Source organism: Chaetodon auriga, chromosome 14 (assembly GCF_051107435.1).
Source record: "Chaetodon auriga isolate fChaAug3 chromosome 14, fChaAug3.hap1, whole genome shotgun sequence".
Classification (NCBI taxonomy): domain Eukaryota; kingdom Metazoa; phylum Chordata; class Actinopteri; order Chaetodontiformes; family Chaetodontidae; genus Chaetodon; species Chaetodon auriga.
In genome coordinates, this window is record NC_135087.1 from 5,443,613 (window position 1) to 5,458,797 (window position 15,185).

Sequence of the window (15,185 nt, forward strand, 5' to 3'; positions counted from 1 at the left end):
TGTAAACATCCTGATGGATACCATCTACACACTACTCCCAGTTCTAAAAAAACAACACAAATACAGACTCAATGATGGCTGGAATGTATTTTTTTACACTACAACACTCACCTTAACATTTCGGATCTTCACAAACTTGTCCTCCACCTGCACGGCTAGCCGTCCTCCATCCGCGCTCTCCCTGTAAGCAAGGAGAGACCAGCTGCTCTGTAAACATTCATATTTGGAAGTGTAAATAAAAGTGATTAATGTTTATGAGACGTGAGAGAGATCCCATCGGAGGAAACATTAGCACAAGCTTCCAATCAAGAAGAGAAGACCAAAGGGACGCTATCAGTGTTGATCAGCGTCTCCCACTCCAAAGGCAAACCGGACAGAGACTTAACAAAGGTTTCACTTTGGATTCAACGCCATGCGGACAGATTTAAATAGCTTTAAAATCCTCTTTTTGCTGATGCAGTTATAATTGAGAGGGTGTCCAGACACATTTAGGCTAGTTCCACTTGACTTGAGGCCATCACATGACAGTTAACACAATGAATCTGTGTGTGCATCTGTGTGTGTGTGTGTGTGTGAGATCCATGAAATCCCCACCAGTTTCAGATTCAAATGAAAACAGACCCTCACACACTCCAGAGACTTCCTCTGATGAGGCGGCCCGACCTCATTCCACAAAATGGACAGCATGCACAAGTGTTGTGTGTGTGTGTGTGTGTGTGTGTGTGTGTGTGTGTGTGTGTGTGCGCAACGCAGACCACTGTGTCTCCTCACATGTGTGTAAAACAAGGTCAACTCGGCGATGTGTGCTTCAGCAGCTGGACCGAGCACAACATGGAGCTGAGAGAATTTCGATCTCCAGGAGCGATAATGACGGCGAATACTGCCTGCAGTGCTAACATTCGCTCTCCGTGGTGGGTTAGGGGGCTGACGAGGAGGCTGTTGTAATCATCCGCTCTCCCTGTGCTTCACCACGCGGGACTCATTTTGCCAACCCCTGCAATGGCCCAACCCAAAACCGCCAACCTTCAATCTCAGGCTCGAACTAGCATGGAGGAAAGGAGGTTGGGGGATGGAAAATAGTAAACCTCATAAACTGTGTTTTGATACAAACCTAGGAGTAATTTCACAAATGGGCTGACATGTTTTTTGCACATGTGTGAGGCTGCTTGCCTTTTAAAGGGGGGGGGGGGGGGCAAATGAATCCCTATGGGCAACTAAAACAAAGAGCAACACACTTCTATGCCCGGCTGAATGAGGAATGCAGCTGACCGGGCTGGTGTTAATGTTATCTCTGTCACGCAGCAGGCCCTTATTCAAATATAAAAGTAAGGAAATACATCCTTCGCTTAAAAAAAAAGAGGATAGTAAGACTGTCAGAAAGAGAAACGAGGAAGCACAGATTTGCATGACAGTGAACATTATGCATAAAAAACTTCTTTTGTTATGCAAAACACCAGGAAGACTGGCTGAAAGCATCATTGTCCAGCCCTTCGTAGCCTGAATAATGCTTTGTTATGGTACTGTAGTGGCCTTCACATTAAATACCCCTGCAAGACATCCTGCAGGAGTTCAATGCAATTCAATGTACTTCTATAGAATTTATATGTACTACACCCAAAGACCCTGAAGACCTGTAATTCAACATGCTGTAGCAATTTGCCCGTTAATGTAAAGGGATGCTCCAATGGAGCACAGTAACTTTACAACCTCCCCATGTTACTCTGCTACTACAACAGCAGATTTCACAGCACTGTAAAACAGAGGGAAAACTTTTTTGTCTCCATAAACGCCTCTCACTGAATGAGGGGAATGCTTTTTACTTAGAAACATGGCTGATTCTAACAGTCATTAACATTTTGTATGTATAAACAATTTGGCAGAGCTCAAGGTGACATCTTTAAATGGTTTGTTTAATTAGAGCAGTCACACAAAACCCGAAGATATTCAATTTACTATGTTATAAGGCAGAAAATCAGCAGCTAATGGTGAACACAAGGAGACAGAAGGATGTTAAGGAGACTTCTTGAGTTAAAACTTTAGGAAACTTGTGAAGATGTGTTTCCGTTACTTCTGTACAGGATTACTTTACTTTTCTGAAAACATTAATACTTATTGATCCTGGGGGCAGTCACACATACAGAAACAACATGGTAGTTTGAGTACGTCACAATTAACGTAAATTCTAAATTGCACGCCATTAGCATAATGGTGGCTGTGCACAACTAATTGGCTGCAGTTAGATTTAAAGGCAACCTAGCTCCAATGTTTTGCACATTACTCAGCAACACGCACACGCACGCACGAACGCACACTGCTTAGTCAGACAACCATACTGACAGCCACAGTTGTCATTATTCACCATGTGCACCACTGCACAGAGTTTCATCGGCTAAGTTAGCTAACCAGCTAGCTTAACGGCCGCTTCTGTTACGACTTATCATAACGCAAAATGGACAGTAGCGCTAATACAAAACGCAACATGAGACGCGTCATGTTTTGGACGTGACTAGCATCAAACAGCAGCCAAAGTCCCAAAGCTGGCAGCAACAGCTGTGACATGAAGTGAGACATGGAAGCAACAGCAGTAAAGTCGGTCAAACAATGTCCGTTTATCAAGTCGTTTAATTAGCCTTACATTAGCTAGCAGAGACAATTAACGTTAGCTAACGTTAGAACTTACCTTGCGCTGGGAGGACGGACTCGTACGGCAACTTTAACGTTTGCCATTGTGCCTTCCGAGGTTTTTACAGGCAACTCAGCAGTTGACTAACTCGGAGCTGGTGTAAAATAATGTTTCCCGTGTGAGCATGTCGAGTCTTCTGGCATTTTACTCCGGTAAAAGTTAGGGACGAAACTGTTGTGATATCCGCTTCAAGTCATCTCTCCCGGCGGGTCGCGGGTTCAACCGCCCGCCGCGTCGCTTCAAAAGCCGCAGCTGAAACTTCCTGCTGGACGGAGAGGGAGGGGAGGGAAGGGAGGGAGGGGATGCTGCTGGATACTCCCCTCCTACTACGCCATATTTTTTTTGCATGTCTGTTATTATTTAAATCCCAGATTTGTTTAAAGTGTTGAACAGGGGCTTACACTATATTTTGATCAATAACGATGGGATTTGTGGACTGTGCGTCCATCAGATCCTCCTCCAGCCTCTATGAACCTCCCAAATCTGCATAACAACGAGGCAAACATACAACACTTAAACCAGAATACATCTTTATTGTTATAGCTTTTAACTTTGCGGCAATATATAAAATATTTGAATTTAAAAGCAGCGGGGGGATACAGCGCTCGTTCAACATGAACAAAAACAGTCACAAATGCAGTGTGGCATTCATGAAACACACATGCAGTCACTAGTCGTGGCGGTCAAAGGCAGTGTGTGAAAGTGCTGCACGGAAATTAAAAGGTTTATTTCTTCTGGTGGTTCTAAAAATGAACAAAAAAACCACATTTTTCAGTTCATTTGTGACAAACTATGGCTTGTTTGAAGGTGCATTTCATGTAAAAATTGGGCCTACAATTATGTTTTAATGAGCCTGCGTCTGAAGTTACACAGTGCCTGTTTTGATGCTGACCTTCGTCGTGTCTTCGCGAATTCTCTGCTGTGCTCTTGACTGTTCGCAATGCTTCATCCACTAACATTTCCCTTTGGGCACAATCATCTCCCAGGTTTGCCTGCGAGAGGGCTCAGCGGATCTAAGATGGTGTGGTCCCTGGCTACTTCTGACTGGCAGGGCTTTCTGGTTCTCACGGCGTCTTAGCAAAAGAGCAGAGGGATTCACGAAAGGCTGCTGTCACCTCACAGGTGCACAACAAAAGTCTGAAGCTTGCAAAGTGTGTGCTGAGGCTGACTGTGGAACGGCTTTGACGGGCTGTGCAGTGGCAACTCGAAAAATGGTCAACAACAAGAAGTCATCCAGAACGGTCTCTTTCAAGAACACACTGACAGATGTGGCATGAAACACCGAGGCGATCACACAAAAGATGCTGTGGGACAGTGGGGAGTATTACTGCTGTCACGTAGCTCCCTCTACTGTCTGTTGAGAGACCTGCAGCATGTCCATGTGGCTTTGCAGCTCAGCCAGAGGTGAGGGGGGTTTAATGCTCTGTGACTGCAGCTGAAAATTTTCTATCAGCTTCTGAAATGACACAGAAATGAGAGAACAAAGTGAGCGTGAGAGAGAGGGGGAAAGATTCAAAAGAGGTCAAATCACAAGGAAAAGAAATAATTGCCAAGGAATACAGGATGACAAGAACGCAGTGAACCCTCACCGCCGGCAAGGTCAAGTTTGTGAGCTTCTTCCAATGAGATATGACCTCCTCCTCGCTCAGGACCCCTCTGTCAACCAGCCGTCTAACTAGGAACAGGTAGTTGTTCCACTAAAAAGATTACACAAGGTTTAAGAGTCGAACAACTTTCAAAGGAATTAACAGTCATGGGAAAGGTTGAACATGTCATCAAACATCTGTTTTGGAGAATTCAGGCTAGACTAAGCTGAGCAAAACAGCAGAAGCGAAACAGGATGTGAAATATTGGAGCACGCTGACGGCCAAATGGTTCAGTTCATGTCAGGGAGCTTCGTTATGTCATAACCCTCTCTTTGTTCCTTTCCTGGCTCTCACTACAAGTCTATCAGCTGTCTAATTGAGGCAAAAAAGCACCAAAAAGTTTTCATGATAAAGAATGTAAACTATCCAAAGTAGGAAATAACTAATCTCAGCAATCTAAAAGTGACCAAAAAAAGCTCCTTCTGAGTGCCACCTAATGGTCAAAACACTTGTAATCATTAATCAATGTAAAACAGAGGGAAAGCATCTGTGTGAAACATTCAAGTTTTGTATATTATAGAGGTGTTTTGTATCATTTTTATTTAACAATTGCACACCTGTTGCTTTAAAGCCTTGATCTACACAGTGTATAGAGGGTCATGCACACATACACTACGTACTGAGGTATTTGAGGGGAATATCCTATAAACAAATAGGTTTAAAATGCAGAAAAAGTAGTACTTCTGTGTCCGCAGTACTAGGCGTACCTCGGTGTCGCTGGCCTTCAGCACAGCTGTGACGGTGAACGGGGTGAAGAGCAGGTGGAGGGGTGTGGAGGAGCAGCGGTCTCCTTCCCACAGCTCAGCTAGCTGCTCCAGCAGTGCTCTGACAGGAGGCTCTGACCCAGAACCAAGACCCACAACAGCCCCGTCACCTCCACCGCACCCTGATAGCGACAGCACGGGCAGTTCTGCAGACACTGAGCAGATACACACAACAGGCACTGTTACACAGGACATTACACACACTTCCAATAACACTGTTTAGGACGCAGTGGCACTTATGGGAATTAAGTTTGCATGTCATAAAGACTGAGTTTTCCAGTAATTAAGAGGCAATTAAGAGATAAGAGTTACCCAGTTTGCAGGCCAGTAGGACAGTAGAGTTCAGAAGCATCTGCTCTGACATCACAGTTGAGAACTAAGAGCAGAGATAAGACGAACAGAGTGTGATGAAAACTGTCAAAAAGCAGTAAATCCATCACACGTGTTGTTTTGCTGCACATGAGTATCTTGCGTACCTTTCTGCAGGCCAGAGTGTCTCCCACTCTCTGCAGCAGCGTTTTGATCTGAGAGCCAGTCGGCAGCTCCTCGTCAGCCCTGGGGCCGACCGCAACGCTCAGCAACTCCTACATTAAAAGTTAAATTTAAGTTGCAGCTCAGACAGACACCTTTCATCTTCACTTCAGCAAGAAGTCAGGTTTATTCTTTGAAGGTGCAAGATGTTATTTCTGCAAGCCCGATTCCAGAAAAGTTGGGATGCCGTGCAAAAGGTAAACAAAAACAGAGCGCAAACATCTGAAAACAAAGTGTTTACTGACAACAGTTTTACACCGTGTTCCTGAGTCTATTCAGGAACATCCTTTATCCAATCGCGTGCTCCCTCCTCGCTCGTGAGCGACTGAGCCTTTCCAGGATGCCCCTTTCATACCCAATCATGATACAATCACCTGCTACCAATCAACCTGTTTACCTGTGGAATGATCCAAACAGGTGTTTTTGGAGCACAACTTTCTCAGTCTTTTGTTGCTTCTGTCCCAACCTGTCTGAAACGTGTTGCTGCATCAGATTCAGAATAAACAGGTATTTACAGAAATCAATGAAGCTGATGCAGGCGTACCTTCAGCTCAATGAGGACGTCAGAGGGCAGTGAAGCGCTGTGGCTGCACTGTGGAGGGCAGGACGCGGCTCTCTCACTTCCTTGTTTCCTCTTGGGAGTGGTCACCTGCTCCTGGGAGACCAGCTCAACCACAGCCCCCTCCAAATCCCCCGAGTCTGGAGCCACTGGGCTTCCCACAGCCTTCATCACGCGATCGTACCTGCTCTTCCACTCGCGTCTTATCAGGGCTGATGGTGAGAAAGCAGAAAGGAAACCTCAGACAGATGAAGCACTGGGTTTTCTTTTCTGCTCTTCTACAATGACAGTGACGTTCTGCAGCAGCACCGAGAGCTTTTAGAGACTTCAGTGTTTTTGTGTTTAAGCATGTTCAGTACAAACAGCATCATGTATCCTCACATAGTTTTACTGAGTGCTTGCTTAATCAGTCCAGTACAATAAGACAAGATCATTACTGATAATATTAGTTTGTTTTTTTTTGCCATAAAATTCAGTGTTTCTGAGGCCCACCGACTCAGTTTTTACTATCACAGAAAATTGCTGGCTTCATGCTGCTGTATATTTATAAAGAGTTCAAATTATAATTAGAATAATTATGACACTGCTGTGAAAATGAGAGGCCTGGTATCACATCACTATCTGGTACCTGCAGATATCCAGAGCTGAGGAATCAGAATGCAGAGAAAAAAGGTCTATTGGTGCTTCCCTATATTAGAGTTACTTGACATGAATCATCTCAATAATCATTAAAAGTATGTCTGGTTTCACATTTTAAGCTATTTTTGCAGAAAAAACAAACAAACAACAAGCCACAAGGAAAATAACATCTCATTGGCTGCACATCACAAGCAGTGTTCATATTTTAATATCACATTGAAAGGGGTGTGGGCTGTAGACGGTGCCCCGCATTGGAAATTGGTAAGAATCAATTCAGAGCGCAGGACTTAAACTGAACACACAGAGAAACATTCAAAAACACAAGCACAGTGCACGAACGAGCTACCTGTGATGTTGGCAGAGAGCCAGCTGCAGGCTTTTTCTGTTGCGAGACGTTTGGTGATGTTTTCAGATGTGCTCAGGACCTGCAGAGAGACAGAGAGTGAGTACAAAACATGGGGGAAAATCTGCATTTCTGGACTTGGTTTGCTCTGTAAAGTGATGTGTGTGTCAGACTTTGTTAGCTGTGCTTTGGGAATTACTTTGACATGACATCACGCCGTCATTTTTTGCGAGGTGATTTTTACGGGACTTACAGCAGGGGAGGTCTCATCGGGGAGCAGGATTCGTATGGCCTCGGGACTCTTCTCACAGCAGAATCTGCGAAACCACATCAAACAGAGATTACCATGAAGAAAACATTACCACCAAGAAGTGAAGAGAAATGCTAATGGTGCGCAGTGAGGAACCCAGAAGGCCAAATGAAAAAGCTTTTTCCAACAGTCAAATGGCCGTTTACACATGCATGCCTGTAGGCTGCTAAAGAGGAACCTTGTAAGATACTACAGGGTTCATACAGCTTCCTAACAGCAAAATTCAAGCACTTTTCAAGCACTTTCAAGGTACCAAACCCAACAACTCCTAGACTCTTGAAGCCTTTATCATCTAAATTGTTAGGAACAGAATTCCTTCATAACCACAGCAATCAAAGTGTACTGTTGTTTATTTTACCAGCTGTTCATATTAACATGACTGGATGTTCTGATCATGGTTATTTATCTGATCCTCTCACACCTATGGCATTAGAGGAAGGCAGTTTTGCTGGCTGCTTGTAAAGGAAGCTGCTGTACCTGGTGGCTTTGGCCAGGGCCTCCAATCCGGCGACACACAGCTGAGCACAGATGGAGTCATTCAGTTTTGAAGGGTTTGAGTTTGCCGACTCCAGTCCATCCCTCAGCATCTTCTCACCTCGCTCCACCAACTCACTCACCAACGTGGCCCTGTTACAGGTACAGGGGGAAAAAAATCCCATTCATTATGTGCAGTTAGGTTTTCATGAAAAATGGAGTTTTGATACAGGCATCTATAAAACACCTCTACACTGGGTGGTGAATTCACACCAGCCACCACCGAAGTGCTTGTAACGCCGGACTGTTTAACAGCAGCTAGCCGCTTAGGTAGGTAACCAACCAAAGCAGCAGGCTGATTGATTGCTATTCTGAAAGTCCTTTTCAATTCTCAAACATAATTTGTTGGAGGACTGGTGAAAGTCAACAAAACAAATGTGAAAGATACAGCTGATTTAGAAATTTGTGACTTGGAAATTCGGACAGCCATGACTGCTTCTGTCGGCCCAGCCGACTCCCTCCTCTCTGTGATACTAACTTCATATGCTTGACGGCGTTGGATCCGACTCTCTCAGCGACAAACTCCACGGTGCGTCGCAGCGACGGAGGCTGGTTGTGAAAGAAGGCTTGCTCCAGGTCCACCTGTCACATTTAAGTGATCGGTTTAAACACTCTCATACAGGGAAATCAGAGGTGTCATTCCGCATTTCACTTCACGACCTCTCCTGCTGACTCACCTGTAGTTTCTGCTGCGACCTGTGTGCAGCCGGCGTATCCCTCAGCTCAGCAGAAGTGGGAGTGATCTTGCGGATGATTCCTCCACTCTTGGCCGTGCTTCCAGACACAAAGGCAGCCAGCAGCTTACGGAACTCACCTGGACCGATAAAAACATGGCAGAACAAGCGCAGGTTACTTTGTGGCCCATCTGTGTGTGTTCTAAGCTATCCGGCTCCTCTCTGTGACCACTGTCACAATACTACGCTACAATATGCATTCAAATATCAAAAATTCCACTCACCAAGGAATGGACAGCATGTATAGAGAAGCTGCTGATCCACCAGAGGAATGCAGTCCTACAAGATAACAAGAAATCCCTCAGTTTAAATGAAAAACCAGCAGTGGTCATTTTATGGACAAACAGCTACTTGAATGAATATTTTACTTACGAGCCCTGCAGCAGTCTTGCTGCTGTCCTCCAGCTTGGCCACCTCAGTGAACTCATTAGTGAAGAAAATGTCCTCAGGAATCACTGGGATCTACACAACACACCGAGTTTAATTACATATAACTGAACTATAAAAATCAATAAGTCCTTCAGACAAACACAAAAGTGAACACACGTATACAAAACCAAATAATAACCGCAAGTCGCGTCTCACCTGGAAAAGCCAACCCAACACAGACACCATTAGCAGCTTGTTCAGGTAACACATTTCTCCACACCTGCCCAGCAGCATTCTCCTTCAAAAGATACAAAAGTAACATTTAACTTCATTTTCCACCATCAAACATGACCACATAGTGAAAGAAAGCTTTATATCTTACCAATCTGAACACAGATGTCATTATTCTCCAGATTCTCTACATTTACTACTTCATGATGAGGTGAAGCACAAACACTTTGCCAGTCGAACAGATGTTTATGGACTAAAGCTGCAGAAATGGAGACAGACCTGTACAGGAGAAGCAGTGTGCCCAAAGCAGTTCTATAGCAGAGCAGCAGAGGACCGATGCAGTCCAGCATGGAGAGGAACTCCACCAGCCAGGGCACAGTCAGGATGGTGCGCCTCCTTTTCACGCTGTTACTCAGCACCGCGCACACATCCAGGACTGGAACACTCTGCGGGGGTTTTATTAAGTTAAACGCCTGTCAGCAAAAAGGCATTTCTATCTGCAGCACTGCTGATCTGGGCTAAAAGGAGGAAAACGGTCATTTAGTTCTGCGTTGACCTGCTCTAGTTTAAACAGGGGACCAGCATTAGTTTATAAATACTTTTTTTTTCTCCTCACCTTGCTGCGCAGGGCTATGGCAGCTTCCTGTATCTCCCTGGATGGTTTCTCAGATGTTTGGTAAGGCAGAAAGGAAATGAATCCCAGAAACTTAGCCAACAGACGAGCGAGGAGCAGCACCGACGTGAAGCGCTGCTTCTCATCCTGATGAGGCGGACGGAGAGACGAAGGTTTGGATGATAATTAACAGCATGTCAGACAGATTGGTCTTGTCTCATTCTGGCATGATTGTAATTTTACAGACTATTCATGCTGAAACCTTTCGTCTACTGTAAGAAAAGCATGGGGGAAAAACTGGTTGTAAAACCGGCTTGATCCAAACTGACAGGCCACTTGAAGCAAAAATCTGTGACGCTGACATTTCATTACTTTGTCTGCCCCCTGAGAATATACCTGCTGCTCCATGTCCCCGTCTCCCTCCTCCTCCCCCTCCCCTGTGGAAGCAGGGGGGCTCAGGATGGACACCTCATCCAGCTGGAGGAGCTGCTGACACAGGCTGTCCTGCAGGTGCTGGTTCAGCTGGCAGCTGGTACACAATATGTAAGACGTGTTAGATCACAGAGGGACAACAGACACTGTTTTAACACCAAAGCTGCTGTCAAGGAAAACGTTTCATTTGGTTCAAAAAGGATTTCTGCCAAATGAAAAACAACTTGCTCAGAAAGTAAAATTAGTGCCGTTATGAAAAGGAACTAATGAGTAATTATCAAAGCATTTTTGGATCACTGATAATTAGAAGGTAAATAATAAGCCTTTAATTAAACCTGAGACTGAACCCTGACTGGTCTGACAGGTTGAGTAGCTCTGAAAATAACCTAAATGTTTTAATGGCTGGTGTCAATTTTATATTTTTGCTGTGACAGTGTATTTTGACATATTGTCTTACCAGCTAGCTGTCTGCAGGAAGTCCCTGAAGAACTCCTGGTGACCAGGGAAGGATGGAGGAGGGCAGGGGCCGATGACTCCATGAGGCTGAATGAGACGCTCCTCGAGACGCTTCAGGCGCCCCAGGCTGTCGGCTCCCAGCATGCCTAGCAGGTCAGCATCGGGAGTATCCCCAGGAGAGCTGTTAACACGGGGGCCTTTGCACATCTAAAAAAAAAAATGGTGGATTTATTGTGCCAACCGTGTGCAATACGCTAAACCTCTGCTTAAAGGGAGGAAGTTGTTGAGGTCTTTGTCTTGAAATGTTATCACTGTCCATAATTTGACATAAATAAAACGTATGTGTTTGGATCTTAAGTCTGAGTGTGAACAAGGAGCCACAGTCTACCTGAACAAGCTGCTTCAGGAACAGACGAGCAAAATGGGAATGGTTTCCTGCAGAGGTCAGCTGACTCATCATTGCTCTAAAAGAAGAAGATGGAACAATGAAATGCATCGAGTGGAGGTAGATCAGATGGAAATATTTTTTTATTTTCAAATTAGACCTGGTCCATAAGATAAAAACGTATGAAGTTTGTTGGGCTTGCCTAATCCGACTCCCGAGAGCAGGGTCAAAGTTCCACCCCGGTTCCTTGTGAAAGTCCTCCCATTCTCGTAACACCTCATAAAAAATGTCTCTGAGAAAAGCACAAAAAACATCAAATGCAAAAGTGTCACTTAGGATAAAGTCTAGTTCAGCGGTTTACTGAAATGCTCAGCCTTTGCTGTTTGACCTGCTACAAACTTCAACTGTCACACAGGCGGTTTTCACTGGACATAAAGCGAGAACACAGCTTTACAAAAGAGCAAAGAAACTGCGACACACCTCTGTTTCTTAAAGGTGTGGAAGGCCTTGTCGCTACTGAAGTTGGACCGGTTGTCAGTGGCCGGCTGGAACGGGACTGAGTGGATGAAGGTGGAAACTGAAGGAGAGAGCTGGAACAGAGAAAGAGGAAGAAAAACAGATCAACTAAACAAGTAGAAGAGTTTTAATTTCATTTTAGTGATGAATTCAAAGAAGGATTCTAGAGAGTTAAGAAAGTGGCAACACAACAGATTTATTTACTTCTATGAGTTTAATGTTGATCGACTAATCAGTTAATCGACCCATTGATGCAGCTCTGCACATTGAGAACACAACCTAATAAATATGTAATACTTTACAGGTACTGTCTTAAAAACAGCATGATGTATTGTGGACAGTATTTAGTTACATCCCATGACACTCACGTATTAATAAGCGTTTATAGCTGTAAAGAGTACGTAAATGTTACCTTGGCTGTGCTTCTGTCCTGAGCCTGAGTCAGACGGTCCCTGAGATCCGGAGAGAAAGATGCCACCCTTTCATTCTCTGCCAGCAGACGCAAGGTACACTTGTCCAAATGAGCTACCAACCTGCCAAAAATACATTGTTAGGAATCAGTGTCTCTTAATTGGGGAAAAAAGCTGTGTACCAATATGTTCCTGTTCCTAAAAGTGCGACACAATATATAAAATAACTCACTGAAACTGATTCTCCAGAACCTTCACTGCAAAATACACACAGTTGTGCACTTGTCTCAGGTAACATCTCTCTAGAACATCTGAAAAAATGTATAGAAAAAAAAAGGGCTCAATGTCAGCTTCAGTTCAATGGAGGGTTAAACAATCATGATCAAGATGTTATAGGATGTAGGTGACACACAAACTGATTTCACACCTGAATTTGCTACACACAGACTTTCCTGTTCACCATCATCATGAGTGTGAGGAGACTGAGACGTTAACAACTGCATGACAAAGAAGAGCTCCAGGAAAATGTTTGGCACAAGATTTTCTGTAACACATGAAAACACAGACAAACTCTTTTTTTCATCTTTAAAACCACATCTGACAATGAATTTGTATATTTATTCCTAAAGCACTTCAACCCCAAAAGAATTTATTTTTATGTTTTATATCTGACTTCTTAATTAACAATTTCATCATATTTGTTTTTTTTTACTCTTTCTTCAAATATCTTAAGAAGTGATGTACACAATACATTTAATTCACTTTTTTTCCCACCAGTTTCTTCACTTAGCGCATGAGCACCACCCTGTGGTCACTCACCAGAAATGCAGGTACAGTACAGCTCTGCCAGGAGATCCAGTTCCAAGGAGAAGGTGACTTTGGATGGTTCAGGACAGGGCGTCTGCAGATCTGGTGTAACTTTAGATCCCGTCCAAAGCCCTGACTTTGTGGGTGTGCAAGGGTCCAGAGCAGGCGGCAGAGGAGAGCCAACCTGCTGTGCACGCTTTGTCCTAAAAACAAGCAAGTTCAGATTGTGAAACAGGCTGAGGTGAAGAGAGGTCAGCAGGAAGTGATACTGCAGTGCAGCCAAAAAACGCAGGATAATAAAGAAATATGATGCTGTGTCATATGGGGAGAAATCTGTAAAAGAACACCAGTATCGTAGTGAGCGGACAGAATATTAATTATGAAGTTTAGCTTACATTTCCTGAGGAATACAAGGCACTACACATTTATAATGTAGAGTGGCAAACATGCAGCACTGCCAAGGTCTTTCAATCCTCAAACTGGCACAGTTAAAGGTCAACTTCTGTGTCAGGATAAATGTTCATCATTGTGCACTTACTTTTCCCTCTTTAGTAGCTCCCTCTCCTCCTGCAGGCTCAGAGGACTGCCCACTGTCACTGACCCCTCAAGCGCCTCTGCAGCTAATGGGGGAGTAGAAGGTTTACTGAATGGGGTGGAGGTGAAGCAGGTCTTTGGTTTAGACTGTGGCCGCTCTGCACTGACTGGTGTTGGGTTTATTCTTCTAGACGGTTTGGATGCCCTGAAGAGAAAATAACTGTTAGAAAGATCTGAAAATCAATGATGGAGTCTGTGTTGACTTTCGCTTAACTGAGAGTTTTGTGGACTCACGCAGGCGAAATGGGTGATGACCCAACAGGAGGGAAGTCCTCCAAGTTGCTGAAGTTGAGCTGCCCCACGGATGGAGGTGAAACCTGCTCGCTTATCCTACTGTACCCTCCTCCTCCGCCTCCACCTCTACCTGACCTCCTCCCACTGTCCCACCGTCCAACCTCATCACTGTGATGTCCTCCACGCCCCCCTCCCTGTCTTCCTTGTCCCCCCATCAGCATGCTGCCACCGCTTCTCCTGCGGCTCTTCTGTGACTGTAAGTTGGGGCTGGGCTGGAGGTCGGGAGGAGACACCATGTAGTCCCCCAGACTGATCCTCTGGCCAGCGCGGCGCTCAGAGCCTGAAGGCCTGGAGGCAGGGCTCCATGCTGCGGTAAAGGAGGGACTGCTGAAAGCCGTGACCCCACTCAGGCTTTGGGACCCCGAGTGACCAGATCCATCCCACTCAGTTCCAGGTGACACAGAGGACGCAGGAGAAAACAGCTGGACCCGGCTGGCACTCCGAGAACCAGCTCCACCACCGGCAGACCTGTTACCCCTCCTATCAGCGAAGCCCTGCGTCTGTGCAGCAGGTTTGGGGCGGCTGGGCGTCTTGGCCGGCGTGGCAGGGCCATGAGTTAGTGCTTTACTGCTCTGCTCTCTCAGGAAGTTTAAAAGAAATGGGACGAATTCTTGTTTGTGGACTGTCACCTGGAGTTCACTGAGTGCCAGGCTGTCACCCTCCTGTCGAAAAGAGATATAAATGTTGAAAATGGGACTGTGATAAATAAAGCATTTATAAAGCTGAAATAGTACGCATGATCAGCGCTATTAAATCCACGATGGACCAAAGATAAAGAGACTAACTAGGTCAGTAAATGTTTTGCTAGACAGCTTGGGACATTTCTACAGCCTGTTGACCTAGCTAACACCTGGCTAACCAACATCTGCTAAACTGCACAGCCATCTTCAGACAGTACTAAAGGCAGTGGTAAGCAGCCACGCTAGGTTATGATCTGTTTTAAGGCAAAAATTTTCTCTAGACTCGTAGGAAAGTTGACAACGTAGCGTCTCGACTGGAGTCCATCCCATCCCGGCTTCAGCTAACCTAGCTCGCTAGCTGTCCAGCTAAAAGTTTTGTTTACAATCAGTTGTGAGCGATGTCACCTCATAAAATACACTATACAGAACCAAACGCGTCCAGGGTGTCTGACCCATGTGGTTCCAAATCATTTCGGACCCACCTCAACATTCTTCAGCCAGTCCAAGACCCTATTAATATCCGCTTTCTTCGACACAAGAGATTCCAAAAGAGCCGCCATTTCTGAGCAGGAGCTGCGCGGCTAAAGGACTGAGGCGAGGGGGCGGGGTCAGCGTGTCAGCGTGTCGACGCGTAATGCGTATGACGTATGCCACC

General features: G+C 45.1%; 2 protein-coding genes across 2 annotated transcripts in view; both read right to left on the reverse strand.

Moving 5' to 3' along the window:
- Window positions 1-2,922, reverse strand: part of stard9 (StAR-related lipid transfer (START) domain containing 9) — a 40,322-nt gene extending 37,400 nt beyond the window's left edge. The window contains exons 1-2 of the mRNA XM_076749116.1: window positions 2,681-2,922; window positions 112-181 (exon numbers count right to left, since the gene is read on the reverse strand). Of these exons, the coding sequence (XP_076605231.1) occupies window positions 112-181; window positions 2,681-2,727 (117 nt within the window). The 5' untranslated portion in view covers window positions 2,728-2,922. The remainder of the gene's footprint in view (window positions 1-111; window positions 182-2,680) is intronic.
- Window positions 2,923-3,197: 275 nt separating this feature from the next.
- On the reverse strand, window positions 3,198-15,121 carry cdan1 (codanin 1). The gene is made up of 28 exons (XM_076747863.1): window positions 15,013-15,121; window positions 13,791-14,512; window positions 13,501-13,701; window positions 12,975-13,165; window positions 12,583-12,699; window positions 12,388-12,466; window positions 12,158-12,278; window positions 11,710-11,819; window positions 11,432-11,521; window positions 11,233-11,308; window positions 10,846-11,051; window positions 10,353-10,485; window positions 9,960-10,103; window positions 9,623-9,789; window positions 9,329-9,410; window positions 9,116-9,205; window positions 8,968-9,022; window positions 8,687-8,823; window positions 8,488-8,591; window positions 7,953-8,102; window positions 7,419-7,482; window positions 7,169-7,247; window positions 6,169-6,395; window positions 5,570-5,677; window positions 5,406-5,469; window positions 5,037-5,248; window positions 4,273-4,380; window positions 3,198-4,139 (listed from the first exon to the last, which is right to left on the reverse strand). The coding sequence occupies exons 1-28, from the start codon at window positions 15,088-15,090 to the stop codon at window positions 4,017-4,019; spliced, it is 4,038 nt and encodes a 1,345-aa protein (XP_076603978.1). The 5' UTR covers window positions 15,091-15,121; the 3' UTR covers window positions 3,198-4,016.
- Window positions 15,122-15,185: the final 64 nt, after the last annotated feature.